The sequence below is a fragment of the Diadema setosum genome, chromosome 14 (genome assembly GCF_964275005.1).
Source record: "Diadema setosum chromosome 14, eeDiaSeto1, whole genome shotgun sequence".
NCBI classification, from domain to species: Eukaryota; Metazoa; Echinodermata; class Echinoidea; order Diadematoida; family Diadematidae; genus Diadema; species Diadema setosum.
The window spans coordinates 15,200,120-15,218,190 of NC_092698.1; the positions used below are offsets into that span (position 1 = coordinate 15,200,120).

The 18,071-nt window shown below is 40.2% G+C and overlaps 1 protein-coding gene across 1 annotated transcript in view; it reads left to right on the plus strand.

The window, feature by feature from the left end:
* Nucleotides 1–384: 384 nt before the first annotated feature.
* The window catches only part of LOC140237957 (thrombospondin type-1 domain-containing protein 7B-like), a 142,740-nt gene continuing 125,053 nt past the window's right edge, over nucleotides 385–18,071 (plus strand). Inside the window, exons 1-2 of the mRNA XM_072317887.1 lie at nucleotides 385–400; nucleotides 2,822–2,986. Coding sequence (XP_072173988.1) covers nucleotides 385–400; nucleotides 2,822–2,986 — 181 coding nt within the window. The remainder of the gene's footprint in view (nucleotides 401–2,821; nucleotides 2,987–18,071) is intronic.

An 18,071-nucleotide genomic window follows, 5' to 3' on the forward strand; every position in this document is an offset into this window, starting at 1 on the left:
TTTTTTTTTCAAACCAGTATTTCCAATTCTTTCTGTAGAGCTTACGGAATGATTCAAAAGGTGCTCTATCATATGGAAAGTGTCACACTTTTGAAATATTGCTTCGCACCCAGCGTTCACTCGTGCATTCTGATCGAGGGCCAGAGAGCGCTGCCTTGTAATTGTGTTAGTGCTTGTTCCACTCTCTCTCTCTGTCTCTCCCTCACCTTCAATTAATGCCAATCTTGAGTAACCTTACAAGGGGCTGCAACTGATGAAAAAAAAAAGAGAAAGAAAGAAGAAAAAAAAAGAACAAGACTGAGGAGGGAAGAAAAAAGAAGACTGCCTACAGTCTCTTGTTATTCCTGTATACTGTATCGCTCCAGCCAATAAATTCATTGCAGGATGAGGGCAGACCCAGGTAAGGGGATACGCGCCAAACGGACCGAAAGGTATGATATCGCGTAATTGGCCCGCAGCTTTGTTATGGCAACCGCTGCGTAAATGGGAGAGGAACAAGTTCGTGATTACGTGCGATTGTCCGACAGCCCTGTTTACGACAAAATGAAGCGGATGGAGCTGGGTTTTTTCCAGGGTTCAAGAGTGGATAAACCAAAGTTTGTGTTTGGAACATGATTTTTGTTTATGAAAAAAAAAGGGGGAAAACATCTACAAGAGGATAATCAGGGATAAACACTTCCATGGGGACACAATTCATATAAATGAGTATTTGTACACATGGCTTAAGTATTTAACTTTCAAATATGCCAATACTGTGCACAGGTGCAAGGTGGAATGTATTTGTTGACGTTTAAAGTGTTAATTGTTCGGAGTCTCCCCATCCATGCAAGTCAGAGCTGGTTCTGTTAATCACTGGCAACTGCGGGCGTCTTTCTTTCTCTTTCATTTCTTTTCTCTTTCATTTCTTTTTTTCGGTCAGCAATCTGGGCAATGGCGTACGTCACAACAAGTAATCGTATCCTAAATGTGTCAAAGATTTGTAATTGGAGACACAAATAACAAGTTATGAGGATGGCATACTTCATGGCTTGATGGCTGTATGGAGATTGTGTGTCTCAACGTGGCAGTGTACAATGGCAGATTAAGGGAGAGAGGAGCTTTTCTTTCAGCTTTCACAATCCATTATTTTTTCCCCATTCTCCCTCTCATTTTCCTTGTTCTTTTCATGTTTTACATGTATGCTAAAGAACCTGTATGAGTTTAATGTGGCATAATGTTCTCAGAAATGAATTAAAAAACTGGAATTAAAGTAAACAAATCTTTGGCTGTCTGAACAACTATATGTGACCCTGCACCACAAAACCAAAAATTTGCCAGACATGGATCTTTAAGTTAAGGGCAGGCTCTGAAAGAGCATACTCTAAGCGTTATCCCGTTGAGGACGGACTGATTTTGCTACTACATGCATTTCCCATCGACACCTGCCCGAGTATACTCGGGACTTGTCCTCAAATTGCCCTAAAATGATGAACAATCCAGTTCAAATGGACTCTCCTATCCAATCTAAATAATAGAAAGAAAATACACATTCTGGAAAAGTGTGTACTGAGAAAAGAGGCTTTAAAGTAAATGGTTTATTCAAGCACTTAATCTTACCAAGCCATGCTCTGTGCAATGAATAGGACAAAAAAGGATTTAAACCTCCATAGCATATCATTACTAAACCAATCATTTCTGTAACATCCATTATTTAAACATCGCCATTGTGCTTTTAGCTTGATATGGTTAAATGGACAAGAAAGTTTCTGCACATGAGTTTACTGGATTGAGCATACTGCATTAATGCTCTGTTGATCAAGCGTGGCTTCAGAAATACGTAGCGATAAGTCGTTATTCACATAAGCTCTCACCCAGTGATTTGGGAAGTATGATTTCATGCAGTATGCAGTATGATGCTGCAGGATGCTTGCGTACCAGAAGATTACATTGCAGATTTTTCCTCATGTGTACGTAAACACAAGTCCCAATTGCGTATTTACGAGTCCCAGTAGAACTCTTCCAGTTCCACACATCTCAGTTGGTGTGATTTACTGCACCTGCATAGAAATTGCCTGGAAATCTGCATTTTGTGAAGACTGTATTATGTTACATCCATTCTTGAACTGATTTTCTCCATGCATATACTTTATTTTGATGAATCCTGCTTGAAGATGACGGTTTTGATGCTCAGTTCTAGAATTTCTCTTTGGCAGTAAATCAAAGTTATGTTGTCTATGATGAGTCAGTCACGATATGGATTTTAATGATTCATGTGGCTTGAAAAAAAAAATACAGAGGAGGAGTATGGGAGACATTTGTGCAAGTGAGGCATCGAATGGCAAATCATGAAATGTATCCATATACTTGTAATGTGTTCAGCACACATATATGACATGTGTGCAATCTACATTAAATTTTTTTTTTTTCCATAGCAGCCCTTGATTTTGCAGAAAAGTCCAACTAGTTTCAGGCCATATGACGCAAGTTTCAACCAATCACGTCCAAGGACTCGTCCAAGATATATGATGTAATAACAAGTCTTGTTGCTGTTGAGTGCGTGTACTGGCTATCTTCACAATGTCATAGGGATATGCCATACATTGTATATTCAGTGTCTTTATATGCAGTATGCAGTCATATTCATCTGTGTTGCATTCATGTTGGGATCAGAGTTCATATCCTGTTCTTAAATTTGTGAATAGCACCCGACTGTGCGAAATGCATGAGTATAAAAACCCTGAGAAATATAATAATGATCGATGTGTATACAGTACTCTTGTAATGTTCAGTTTGATTCACTGTTTATCTCTCTCTCTCCCTTCTCTTCATCTATCTCCTATAGGGTATAGATTCTCGTTTGGAGCCAAGAAATATACCAAGGTGTTTTTCTCAATAGCTGGAGGCATGGCGATGTGGGCGTGTCTGGTCCTCTGCCTCCTCCTCCCACTTGTTGCTTCTCAACACAACTCGGGAAGATCCGCATCCACCCACTACTCATGGGAGACCGGTAAGCTACCATTGGCAGTACAGGAGCCACGTGTGATTGTGGTCACTGTGTTTTTGTTTGTTTGTCAGTTTGTCTGTTTGTTTGTTTGTTTGTTTCTTTGTTTCTTTCTTTCTTTCTTTGTCATCATTGGAGGGGGGAGGGGAGATGGGGTAGGAAGGGTTGGTTCTGGGGTTGAAATTTCCACATCCATCTTCGTATGGGAGGCATGTAGCATACGGGCAGTGGGAACAAAGTTGATAAAGGTCACGCACTGTTTGTCTGTCAGTTTTGTTTTTTGGGAGAGATGTGGGAGGTGTTGGGCACGGTAGGAGCATTTTGGAGATATACCATGCATTTTGCTTTCCATTTGGAAAAAAACCCCAAACATACAGGCAGTCATATACTGCTCACAGTTTGAAAATGCAATCTCCCTGGTAAGCTGTAATTTAGTGGTTAATGTAACTTGTAATGATAAATGGAGGCATTCGTGTTCAGAGTTTCTTAAAGGATGCCTAGACCAACTGAGGTATACTCAACACACAACCTTAATTCAGCCTGTTTTACCCCCCCCCCCCAATCCATCCAAGAAAAGGATCATTTGAGCAACCCTTGCCCTGTGTAGAATACCAGGCACGAAAGTCCATACGACAGCTGCCACGACTTAGCTTTAGCTTATTTCACCACCACCACCACCAGCAGACGAATGGCGGCGGAGCCATTTATCTGTGGAGTCTGCTGACACTCCATTGGAAGATCACTCGCCACATTACTCGATACCAGCGGGCCAAATAAAGATTCTGCTCAAAAATTGCAGACAGAAAGAGGGACCATTCCTCTCTGTCTGTCTGTTTGTCTGTCCATTTGTCTGTCTCTGTCTCTTTCCTGTTCATCCATTCATCACATCATCGGGCAACACCCATTATGGCGATTACAGTCCTGATTTTTTTTTTTCTTTTTGATTTTTAATGTTCTTCCTCTCCTCCATCACTGTGTAAGAGCTCCAATTTATCAGAATGGCTCTTCATATATTCCCCTCCGTATCCCAACATTTCTCCCATCATAGGTTTCACTCCTAGACATACTGGCTCCGGCAGAACTAACCACAGAAGGTGGTCAATGAACTTTCTCGATATCGTGACTTTTTGCATGTAATTTGCATCTTTTTCAATAGTGTAATTTGCATATTGTGAATATTGCTGCATTTAAACATAGCTGTTGGTAAGGATTTGAGGAGCTCAAAAGCATCATTGAAAGTGCAATTGCCACATGACAGTACACCTATAAATCGGAATTGCATAGTGGGTGATTATGCGAGCTCACAGCACGTCATACCTGATAAGCAGTAATTTTCTGCCCACACAGTCTTAATCTGGTTGAGTAGTCTGGCACATTAAATGCTTTGAGGAATCCATCTCTATTTAAGAAAGAACAGAAGAAGATAAAGAGATTGATAGAGAGAAAGAGAGATATGGAAATATAAAAACAAATGAAGAAGTAGTGGGCTGGCCGAGTTGATGAGTAATGCAATTTTTCATATCTATTCACCAGCCACAGTCCAAAATAGAAAAAACAGGAAGAAGAATATTTTGGAGCAGAGTGGTTTTGGTTCATTGGTTCTAATCCTGCTCATGATTATCTAAATACCGATAGAATGAGGGTTGGCAAATTGAATTGAAGACAAGAGATGGGAAAAAAAAAAGACGGCTGTGGGAAGATGAATGTGGCTTATATTGAAGGGGAAAAAAGAGTGGGACTGCCGAGCATTCGGTCATATTAGGCTGGGGAATTTCTCCTTGGTGAAGAAGAAGAAGAAGAGTAATTTATTTTCTCTCTCAGAGAATCAAGTTCTTCGCTATGGTCAAGACCATTTCTGTGACTCATCGCTAATCCATCATCTTTCCCTGTCAGTGCGGGAGGTCCTATTTCATCCATGTAGCCACCGAAAAAGGGTAGAAATGGGGGTAAGGGAGGGAGAGAACGAGTCAAGAATGAGAGGGAGAAAGAGTACAAGTAACTGGACACTCCCATTATACGTTGACAGGAAGTAACTTGTTGAGTCTGTGATGAAAGACCGCTCGGTAACCCTTTCGGCACCGTCAAGCGTCATATCCTATTGGCTTTGTGCACAGGCATGTTGCAGACAGGACTAAAATAGTGAAAGGGTAGTCTGTCTATACAGGTCAAGTCCCGTAGAAGGGGAATCCACAGTAAAAAGTGCAAATGATAATGTTTCTTCTTTTTTTTTAAAAGTAATAAATGTGAGACTTAATTTGGATTGTTTCTTTATTTCCTGCAGTTTACCTATTGTCCATCCCTTTCCCATGTCAGGGATACATGACAGCATCAAAGAGTAACACAAAGAGTGATAGCAGTAGAGAAAAAATAGAAAGGGACCCATGCAATGCCACGCCCCTCCCTTCCCCCTGCCCACTCCCACTGGCGGACAAATATTTGTGGAGTGGTCTCAGGGCATCATGAGAAAGGTTGCCACGGTAGCCGTAGACCCTCCACGGCAGAGTGGGATGCGGAAGCAGGCCTCCTATTGCCACATATTTGATGGGGAGTTTAAGAGAGACCCATGCCCTGTAGTAGTCCACTTGTACCCTCATCAATTCTTCAACCCCCCTACTACTTGGTTAGCAACGTAAAGTGAGAGGAGTAGAATGGAGAAATGACAGCAAGGAGAGAGTTAGAAGAGGAGGGAAAGAACGAGAGAGAGGGAGAGAGGGAGGGAGCAACAAAAGGAGAGATCAAGAAGGAGAGGGAGAGAGAAGGATGAATGAGGAAGAGAGAAAAAGGTTGTAGAAGAAGCAAAGAACAAGGGAAAAATATTGGATAGGAGAGGGAAAAAAGGCAAGAAATGAAGTATTAACTCGTTGAGGACAGACTGATGTTGCTACATGTACAACACGCATTTCCCATAGACTCCTGCCTGAGCATATTCGGAACTCGTCCTCAACGGGTTAACATGAGTGCTGAAGGAAAGAGAAGAAAATAAAGCAGATTCATAATTGGTTCAAAAAGGATCAATTTAGAATGGCAGAAGGGATAGCAAATAAAGTTTGCCATAAAGAAAAAGTTAAAATAGAGCAAAAGATTGATAGAAAGTAAGGCAGAAGGAAAGAGGGAAAGGTAAGAGGGTGAAAGAGGAGGAACAGATGGAAATCAATAGGGACAGAGGAGAGATAGATAGATGGGTAGAAAGAGCTAGAGAGAGAGAGATAAAGAAAGAGTGAAGGAGAAATATATAGATTGAGAGAGAGGGGGAGGGAGAGAGAGAATCAAGACAGAGTGATAATGTGGTGGGTATAAAAAAAGAGAGACCTAAAGGATCAATCTGGCTCTTCATACAGTCATTAATGCAAACAAATGTGAGGGTCTTTTGTGTGTGCGTGTATGTGTATATAACTTGTGTGCGTATCTCACCGGCAATTTCGTACCACTTTCCTTACCTCTGCTCCACAGCAATCACAGAGATTAGTCGGTCCTCTTGCTGTGGATGGACTTCCCCGTCTGTCACGGGGTTTCGATATCACTCGGTGACACGGCAGCGTGTCCAGCAAACACTAAATTTCATTGGACTGCGAGCACTCATTGGTATTCTAAATACAATTATGCCAAATGATTTGAGTTCTGCATCAGCCGTACACAAACATAGCTGGAGGGACCTCAGAATAACTGGCGTTTTCTGTCCTTGCATTTTAAACAAGAAAAAAAGATTGTCCACTTTCTTCTCATGTCATGGTGAACAAATAGAGAAATTAAGGAAGGGCAAAAGAAGAATAAGAAGAAGGAGCGAAAAAAGAACTGCTGTTCAAGTTTGTTCCCCTGCCCGGGATGACTCACAACAATCGCGTGTGATAGAGTATTGGTTTTATTGCTCATAATTGGTGGAGTGTTGGTAGAATGAAGCGTGGCATCCACCACGCAAGGGTACGCAAGAGACAACGATATTACGAGGGGTGTGACTAAGCCAGAAAAGAGAACGAAAATAAGAAAACTGGATGAAATGCTTGGGGAGAGCTCACCTCACTTGGAGGATAGTCCGTAATCTTGGTCAGATTCATCTGTTCAGCATATATCTGTTTAGGGTTTTGTTTTTGCCTTTTTCTTTTAATATACACAATTTCCAGATGGTCTTTTTCTCATTCCCGACTGTTTGCTAACAATAGATGCTGTCAGTGGAAGTCGGTTGTTGTCTGTTGACAGCTACAGTTAGTGTTCATTGCATTTGTATTCGTCGTAATAATCTCTGTTTGTGATTCAGTGTCGATATGTCGCATCAAGTGTAATTGTGCCAAGTAATAGAGGTTGTGTGCGAGCGCAACAATTCCTTGCTGTGGAACGGAGGCCCGGTGTGGCTGGGGTTTTCCAATTTGGCAAAGTTAAATGCCTCCCGGCTAAAATAACCCTGAATTGATTCCCACTCCAAAAGTGCATGAAGGGAATTCATTTGCCATGGAATTGAATATGTCTTCCACCGAGATATCAATCAATAATTTATGCAGACTAAAGGTAATACAAAAGAGCCTTTGTAGAGTATTTGATGTCAATTCAGAGTGAGGAATGTTGACAATTTTCTTCTCATAACAGAAAAGAGCCTTTCCGCCCTTAAATTCATATTCTTTCCATTTTCTTTCAGTTACGGCAGAAAAGTCAGGAAAAAACAAGAAACAAAAGTATGAGGGAAAGGAGAGAAATAGAGGAGACTGCGGAAATGAATCATTTTGAGCCTGAGGAAGCCTTCTTTTCATAGGAAGTGTAATAATGGCTTTATCTGGCTGTGATTATTTTCTCATATATGGCATATTCTGTGATATTTCTGGTCTTCTCTTTTGTTGTTGTTGTTTGTATGCATTCAGTATGAATTGAATACCTGAAATTGCTTTGCACTTTTTTTTAGAACAACTCAATACCTGCATTCAAAAAAGTGCAATCATGATGGAGAATCGTGAGAGAGAAAAAAAAAAGTTACAAGATATGTGACTTTCCAGCAGAAAATTTTCATTACATAGATCAAAACATGTTGGAAATTAATATCTTAATGATTGATGTGTCAAGCAGCCAAAATCTGGGTGATCTCCCATGTTTTCTTGCGTGCAGTTGGCAAATCATGAAAGTTCATCCGCTTTCCTTTGATACACCATAGACCCTGTTGATTAAAGCCAACTATCCTCATGGATTACAAACATTACAGCAAGTTCCTTAACCCTGCTGCCTCCAAGATGTGGCATTATTCTTATTAAAAGGCACATACACACGTCTGGTTCCTGTGCGGGATAAGTCAACCCAAGATACCAATGGGTCCATGCTAATTATCATTTGTTTTAAATTTCTTCTTCTTTATATCCTCAGTGAGACATATTAATTGCAAATAGGATTCGCTACATTCATAATACAGTAGTATTAAAAAAAATGCCATAAGATATTTGTGTTTGATTCATATGTATGTTGTTGCACGTGAAAATGGAAAGAAAAAAAAAACAAAACAAAACAAAAGGACAGCCTGCTGAAATTAAGTCTTTGAAGTTTCTAAAGAAGTTAAAGGTAAACCTTTTTTTTTATGACAAAAAAAAAGGAAAATAGCAAGACCCTTTTCACAATTCAAAGAGATGATGTCAGCCTGTCCTATCACTGAGACAGGGCTTTCCAACTTTCATGTTATTGATGTTGCTCCCGCTCACATATTGACGTGGCATCCAAATCCACCTGCCCGCCTACCGTACTATGACTGCTTCAGTTGCAACGTCTTTGTGCCCACAAAGTTCAGTCTTATAGCCTCTTTGCCAGGACCTTTGTGCTTCTGCCGGTGTATTTGGGCCCAAATCCATCTCATCATCATTGGTTGATGGTCCATCCATTTCCCTTCATCCCTCTGTAATGTGAATAAACTTGTGCACAATTTGTGAGAATATCTTCTGACACCCTTGACTGTAAGAAAAATAAACCAGATTGTCAAATCTGCATAGCTTTACAACAAATATTATTCCTGACGACCAGAGACCTACCCTTGAGGCTTGCCCGACATAGCAGTAAATAATTCATACAAAGTACTTTCAAAGTATTAAAATGTATTGAATAAGAACAGGTGAATTGGATAGGTCATAAATCATCTCTCAGGAGAGAAAAAAAAATCATGAATTATAGCACATAAGTAAAACAGCTCATTTGATCATTTGTATAGAGTGCTGCAGAACAGAATTTATGTGAGTTGACGACTTGATCAGAGACTATTGCTGCGATGGTTGATTTGACTCTGATGAGGTTATTACATTCCCAATAATACTCTTTGAGGAATGACTGGCATTGAGAGTTTTTCAGAGCTCTCACATGGAAGTCAATCTCAGGACTGGCAAAGGTGATATGCAGGAAAATGATGGAGAACCCCCTCCCCCCCCCCTCCAAAAAAAAAAAAAAAAAAAAAAGAAAAAGAAAAAAAGAAAAAAGAAAAAAAAAGAAGAAAAAAAAAAGACCCAAACAGATGTCATGTGTGGACAGGCATTCCGGAGAATTTATTGAAATACTAGTAGGACTCCAGATAAGACCATTGCCTGTGATTCCTTTAAAGCCTGTGGACACTTTTTCCAACCATTACAGCGAAATGGCAGACAGTACAGTGATAACTAGAGAAATGGTAATCCAGCATATTTGTGAAAATATTGATTAATTGATTGATCGATTGATTTACGACTTAAAAGGCTGAGGTATCCATTGTCAGTTGAACTGACATTTATTTCAGAAAAGGTAAAATGGAGCTGTATCTATTTTCTCTGTGTACTTCATATCTGTGTTAGAAATTATTTTAAAAGTTAAACATATTCTGTGTATATTCTGTATTGGAATCATTGGTTGGAGAAAAAAACAACTTAAGAAGTGATTAATGGGCATTTAGTATTTTGATAGCATATGTAAATTTCATCTTTTATCAGATTTGCTGTTATCTGCCTGTTTGTTTGGGTTTTTTTTTGTTGTTGTATACTTAGGGATGTAGTTGCTACTAAAATTAGCTGTTACAAAAGATTTGTTTGCTATATATGCTAGCACAAGTTCCAGATCCTGTACTTTTATTCTGTGGTCAGTTTCATACTGAGGTTGTCAGTATTGCCCTCATTGGACCTCTCCCAGAAACGTCGACTCCTTTTGGGCATGAATGAGAAATGTGTGCAGAGGGCGACAGCATGGTGCGCTGCAAACGTCGCAGGGGCGATTTGAAAAACGCAAATTAATGCCCGGCTGAAGTCAAAAGATCTTTCTGGTTGCCTGGTTTCATGAATGGTATACCTGTCGTCTCGCCAGAAGTTAGCAAACTTGAAGCAGCTGCAAAAAAATCCCAGAGTGGCCGTCGTTCACATGGATATGTGACCACTTAGTCCCTTTACTGTCTGATTCTGAGACAGTCTCCCATCTCTGCAGAGAAAAGGCTGCCGGAGAGAAAGAGAGAGATACATGCCTGAGAACTTTTGTAAGAAGTGGGTGTCTGCTGGAAATGCGGCGAGTCGCCATGGCAACGCCAGTGTTCCGGAGGGGTGTGGATGTTGTCATCGATGGTCCTCGAGCGTGGCGTAGGATCCCACTTGAAAGACAAGCTTGCTATCAGGACTTCGAGTGCAGTGTCATTAGCACCTATCTAAGGTCTTGGGGGAGGGGTGTTGGCTACCCATACAAGTCTCTTCTTTATGGGTTGGGGGGGGGGGGGGAGGGCAGGGGAGGGATTGGAAGACAAGGAGCATGCCGAGGGATTGATCTGAGCTACACTGTTGTAAAGTTCTTCTCCAGGCTTGTGATGTAGACTCCTTTTCTCTTTCTATTCAATATCCAGAATGATGTAGAAATTTTATATACAGTCTGGAAAACCCCCCTCACCTAATTGTAATGAAGATAAAAAATGAAATATTTGCATTTAAAAATTGAATAAATAAGGGCATTCATTGGAAGGAAAAGGACAAGCAGTAAAAAAGGAGAAAATACTTGTATTAAAAAGATATCATTTAGTGATACTGTGAACTTTTATGTGTGATATTCTGATTGGTCATGAAAGATGGGCAGAAGAGTGCAAATTCCATAGTAGTACTGGAAATGTTTAGCTTTAAACCTCTCAACTTTCTCTGTGTTTCTCCTGTATCACATGAATCTCTGGTAAAACCTGAAACACGATGGCCCAGAATTGAGCGGAGTGAATAAGGTCATAGCTGGGAAATAGTATGCCATGTCAGACGCAGCTAGGCCCTACGATGCGTTTGGACAGGAAGGGCGCGCAGGTGATGTCTGGGGTGTTCCGCATTTAAAAAGAAAAAAAAATGCATGATCTAGACATTTAACCTTTGGCGCAAATTTACAAGTTAAATCATCTCATCGATACTCACCTCTTCTCTTCCGCTCCTTCCTCAACATTTGTTGCCTCATTGAGTCCCTCACCTCCATTCTCTCTGTCCTTCCTTTCCTTCTCTTTTCGTGTTATTCTTTTCTTTTACTCTTGAAAGCCCTCCCCCCTCCTTTTTTTTTTGTCTTCCAGCTATACAGTGACTTTATAGAGTCTGAATTCTGTCTCCCCTTTCAGCTTGAGAAGTGTGAGCTGGTGACAACGTGTATGAAGGGACTATAATGTAACATGTCTGCAGTGTACACTGTATCTTGTTCAAACAAGGAATGCTACACCAGTCTCCGTCTTGGCACTTACAGCAATCCAAACATCCCTCTATTTTTTTTTCTCTCTTTTTTTTTTCTCCCCCAACATGCACCAGCACACCACCTTACTTGACTTGCATCTTTGGAACCTCTCATGCCGTGGTGTATCGAGTTCTCCACCTCCCCTCTGCCCTGACCCTAAACAGAGACTCAAGTCTTTTCGTCCGTCTAGACTTCTTGGCTCAGACCAATAGCCTCATTCATATTCATAATTTCATATTTAAACAAGTTCATAACCCCCCCACCCTTTCCCCATCATCTCCTTCCCGAAAAAAATGAGGCCAAGTGTTGCGTTTCCTGCACTCTTTTTATAGATGGAAAACAAGCGTGATGAGGAAAACCACCCAAAAAATATCCAATAAATGTTTCTGTCGTACCATATAGAGTAAAAGAAGACATTTTGGCACTTCTGCAAAAAGGGTTTAGACGAGAAAAGCAAGTGAGAACAACAAATTTGACAATCTTCTTTCTGACAAATCTTCTTAAGACCTTTTTCTTCCAAGGTTCTGACAATTACATATAAACTAAGCACAGCACCCACCATAAATGCTCCTCTAGGAAATGGGTTAAAGATAAAAATAATTGCACAAAGTCATACATGCACAGCCCACTCTGAGTTTGTGCTTTAACAAGCATTGTCCCTTCTTTGAGATTTTACCCTGATATATCAAGTTGATGTGCAATCAAAAAGTTTACCATATCAGCAATTTTTCTTGATATCTATCTTGACACTTATTACTTATTTCCCTCACAAAATGATCCCCATACTCTATATGTACGGTAGGCAGTCAGTGCATTTCGGGCCTGAAAATGAGCAGGGATGAGTTACAGAATAAGTAATCTATCAGGCTGTGAGGGGTCACTTTAACTGCTTCTTATCTCCTCCTAGCTGATAGAGCAGATTCCTGTACTCTTGAGTGGATTTCCCTGGAGAGTAGTGCACCTAGTGAATTGCTGTTCACATTGAAGAGAAACCGTATCATTCCAATATCCCTCCATTTCTGGTTTGTTTATTTCTTGAAGAGTGGGCCAGAGGAAGAGGGCGGAGTCAAGCAAGACGTAGTCATGGTGTACCTGAAGAAAGAACATATTATTTTATCGATGGAAGCAAGGAGGGCAATAACATATCAATATTACACATCAGTGAGGGTATTGCTAAGAATTTATACCTACACAAGGTACTTTTAGAACAGTCTAAGACACCTGAGGCAAAAGCTGACGATGTTAGGACTGTTTCAAAGTACCAAGTATGGATAATTACATTCATCCCGGAAAAAAAAAATCATGTGTGTTATTTGTTTTATAAAATGATTAATCCGTTGAGGACGAGCTGACTTTGCTATAACACACATTTTCCACAGACAACCTGCCCAAGTATACTTGGGCCTATTCTTCAACGGGTTAAGCAGATCCTTGTCGATTGATAAAATTCTGTGGCAGCTATTTTCACCAATAAATGAAACGATGAAATCTGGCCCATTCATTAACGTACCATGCATCGATAGTGATATGAAAGTGCTAAAGACCTTATACTTTCCTAATAATGACGAGTCATATAAAGTCAAAGAATGCCTGGTCATGTGTATGCTGTCAACTTGTCATTAGATAATTCCCTGCTTCATCATTTGATAAAACTCCGTGGAATCATTTGGAGATACATCCTTTTTGTTTTCACTTGCAGGTTTAGATATTCTTTGTCCGTTCTCATACTCCCCCTCTCCTTTTTTTTTGGGGGGGGGGGGGCTGGAGGAGAAAGGAGGTCTTTAGTCATTTGAAAGGAGCTCTCCTCCTTAACTCCATTGTCATTCACATACACTGTATGTCCAATCGCTGGACTTCAAGAATGACAGATATCTCTTGGCGACGGAACATTGTGTGAGCTGTGTGTTCAGTGTTTGCCGTTAGTTTAGTCATTAGCCCTTCTAAAACACCGTCATCGATCAAGACCTGTATTCAACTTGATCCTTGGTAGAAAAGTAGAAAGAGGGAGGGAGAGAAACAGACAGATAGGTACACACACACACACACACACACACACACACACAAACACACACAGTCAGAGTAGACCTTCTGTACATGTATGGGAGTGTACTTGTATGTTTGCAGTAGGTCCTTTTTTTTTTCCTGCAGAAGATCCGTGTGTACTATACTGAGTCATGACCACAAGTTATCAATCTATGACAGATGGTTTGTATATCTTCACTCTTTCCTATCCATGTTGTCAAATTTAGACAAGCTTTCCCTTGTTTTAAGGGGAAAAAAGAGAGGTATAGTAGAGAAATTGATCTGTAGAATGTTCAAAATGCATACAAAGAAATTTCCCATGATCTACATTCTTTACGAAATTGGCTAATATTATTTTGGAAACTTTTGTGAGCAGGTGAAGAAATGCAGACAGAAATGCACTAAAGAAGGAAATGTTTTTAATGCTTTTTTTTGAACCATTGCTTAAAAAGACTTTGTACATTTGTTCTTATCTTTTTAATAAGTTCATACATATCGGTAAATGTGAATTGATTGCTAAATTTTAATGACATTAATGATCAACTGATTGCAAAATGCTGCATGAAGGAATGCTACTATATCACTTTTATCATGATATTCAAGTAAGTTGCTTTCCCTCCACAAAGAGTGTGGAAATGAATGAATATGAATGCTATGTGAAAGGCTGCCCTCACTGGACCCATGGTCAGCAATCATACAGGGATCACGTTAAGCCCACTAAGGCCAATATTAAGTCCACATACAGTAGATATGAAGATCTGCTTGAAGCAACCCAGAAAGGGATGAAGAGGTCCCTTTGAGAGATAATCTTCTGGCCTATTTCTGATTTCAGTGGCACATTGCAATGATTTGCAATTTATTTCCTTCTCTCCCCTGTCTCTGCGTCTCTTCGTATTTCCTCCTCTATCTCTCTCGGCAAATCAGCGCACAGATTGATCACAAACGCATGGAGGGGAATATGAATTTCCCCGCAAATTGCACACACTCCTCGGGCGCGCATTGATCGGCTCACAGTACTCCTCGTGGTCCGATTGTGTTCCACTTGGCGCTTGTGTGCCATGCAGGCAGGGCCGCTTCCCAATATCTGCACGCTCATTTTCTCGCAGAAATGAGATTGAATTATTGAGTCGGTGCAAATCCAAAGAAAAGAATACCCCCCCCCCCAAAAAAAAAAAAAAGAGAAGGAGTTATAGACAGGATGATGTCTGCAGCATTGATAAAAAACCATATGATACGTTTGCTTTCTTCAAGAAATGGAGGCACAGAACCAACAGAGAAGAGAGAGTTGTGCTCGTGTTTTAAGGCTGCTTTGATTAAATTCACTTGGGCTGAATGTGAGTGAGTGCGACTTGAAGGCAAGGAGAAATAATCAGGGAAGCAAACATTCACATTTGTGACTGATCAAATCTGTGAAAATTGTTCTAAAATCCTTGCATCTTGATGCAAGCCCCCTCCCCCCCCCCCCTTCACCATAACATGAGCAATGTTCAAAATTTTGCTAAGGATTGCATTTCTTTAGATAGAAACAGCATGGTGTAAAATGTCCAATCAAACCCCTTTTTGGCTCCAGCATCGAGGCATGGAAATGTTTTTCATATTTCTCGCCGTCAAAGTCCCCCTTTGTAGAATGTATGATCATGACGCAAAACGCAGGAATTTGATTGCGTACGCGTCTGATGTTCAAACGTCTCTAATCTCCGTTTGATGGGGACCATTCTCAGCAATTTAGGTCTAGTGCCTTTAAGCTGTTGTTACTCCCTCCCCCATGTCCAGCGACGACGACGCCTCCCAACCCCCTCGTACTGCACCCCATCACCTCTGTTCTGACTCGTGTTTCTCAAAACCGCCACTTGAGCGGAGCAGTCACGGGTGAATTGTCCAAGTCAGCGATACATCCCGGTCTGTGCCGAGGTGCCAAAGAGTCTGTCTCGGGCACAACCCAGGTATATGTAAACTGTATCTACCGGAAACGGGAGTAAGATGATAATGATGAGAACACGATGCACTTTTTCCCTTTTCTTTCTTTATGAGTTTTTCTTTCTTTCTTTCTTGTTTCTTTTTTTTTTGTGATGGCCGTTGCATGATCGGAAGTCCACTTCTGTACTTCCTCATATCTTTACTTGATATCAAGGAATTTTCCCTCTCTTTGGTTTGTTATTGATGGAAGTGTTTTAAGAGGAATAGCTTCGGGTGGGGGGGGGGGGGGGAGTGTGGAGGGGAATTGGAGCCAGCTTTATCCCATGAAGTGCCAGAAATTGAATTTCTTATGTTTGGTCCTGTATCATATTATTCCTATATTTACTATTCATTGTTAGTATTTCATAAGGTAGATTTTATCAATTCTAACCCTTTGATATTCATTTATAAATTGCAGTTTATAATTTTTTTTGCAGAATTTATAAATAAATTTATAAATTCATTTATAAATTTTGTTGCAGAATTTTCAAAGTCACAATATGGTAACTTCGTGACTATTCTTAAGTGTAAAAATCCCTGAATCAAAGTTGCAGTTTCTCTCTGGAAATGTCAAATTTTGTATAAATTAAATGACTTCTGCCTCAGCTCTCATCAATAAAAGGTGTGGCAGAAAAATTTATAGGTTTTACCTTGATAATGGCAAAATGATCATTTTTATAGCAAACTTTCTCACAGACTCAGTTGGTTAAAGTAGCAAGGCCACTTTGTGTGGAATTTGTCAAATGAGAGGAAACTCCATATTGACAGCATTCTAACAGTTGAAATATTGTTGGTACTTTCCAGGTGTCCTAAAGTCATATATTATTGGTTATTTCCACTGCTCTCCACCAATGTCTACTCCAAGGATTAGTTAGATGACAACTTTATTTACTTGATTAATTAAACAATACATTTCAGCCTCTTGATATAGTGCAAAATCTAATATATATGTAGTAAAGTGCAAATGAAAAGTTGTAATGTGTGCTGATTTTCTACTTTGACAAAGAAAAGTCTGAACTGCACATTAAAGGTGTGATCCCTTTGTGTGATCCCTGTCATGACAATAACTGAAGGAACATATGTGTTAATGAGGAAGTTAGTACACTTAATTGCAATGCATTTATACGTTGTTGTTGGTTTTTTTTTTTTTTTTGGGGGGGGGGTTTTAGTTTGCAAAGGTACATGTACATGTACTTAACAACCCCTCATCCCCTCATGCACACTCTCACCCTATCATACAGTTAACACACGCACCCACACCCACACTTGATTCATGTTAGAGTTTGTGCTCGAACAAGTTCAACTTTCTGACTGCAGGGCTGTCCTTATATCACCAACACACCTTCATTTAGTGGTTATCTGATATCCTAATGGATTACAAGGGAGTGTCTCTTTCTTTTCTCATTTTTTTTTTTTTTTTACAATGACGTATCGTTTTTGGGCAGAAATCAGGCAAACGACCATTTGCCTGTTTTCTGGCAGAAATTGGGCAAACGACCACTTGTCCAATACGACGAACAGAATGAGCTAATCATGATTAACCCCTCAGGGCTCTGATTATTGCGAGCTCTCATTACAGTCTGTGAAATATGTTTCCCATGTTGACAGGGACGACGGTTCTTACATAGTGAGGAGAGCCACAGCTAGAATAGCAGACAGTAGATGTTTACTGCATACGGCAAACATCTTGCAGGCGTAATGGTTTGCGAATTTGGACTTGTAAGATAATTGCGTGATTGGTTTAGATTCATGATCAAATGCACCACAGCAGTGGAATGGATTATGGTTATATTCAATTATTGCTTCATTGTCACACGACAATCATAGCAATGGTTTTTATGCAATTTGAATTGAAAGTTCAAATGTTGTGAAGGCATTCCCTCTGAAAAGTTCTTGTTACGGAAGAAGGGAGGTATCTAAGACAGGAATCGAATTTTGCAATAGCGAGTTTGCACGTAGCTGGGAAATGGAGCGAGGGTCTGCGTTTTTATAAAAGCTTTCTGCCTCTTCCATGACAAGTGGGTCTAGAGAGGAGCTAGACAGACAGGTCTTTATTAAAGTGGGAATGCTATCAGGAGCGTAATACACCAAGACCAATCCCACGGGAGGAAACGTCATTCTAACTGATTTGGTACTGTCCACTGGATGAAGAGTCTGCTGTCGGTCTTGAAGAATTAAGTTAAGCGCTTGTATGTCAAACCCTGTTGAGAAAGGTTCCAAATTTCCAATAAATAAGTTGTTTTCCCCCCACACCCTCCCCTCCCTTTTAAGCAAAAGCATTTTTTTTTTTGTTTTTTTTTCATCAGGACTCAACATTCATCTTCCTCCATTTGGAATTTGCTTGCAATACGTTGAAAAGGTCCACCAAAAAACTTATCAGGGTGATGCGATTTACCAGGATAATGGATTGTTTTAGGGTACTTTGAAACAGTGCGTACAATTTGCATTCCTGAAGAGCCCC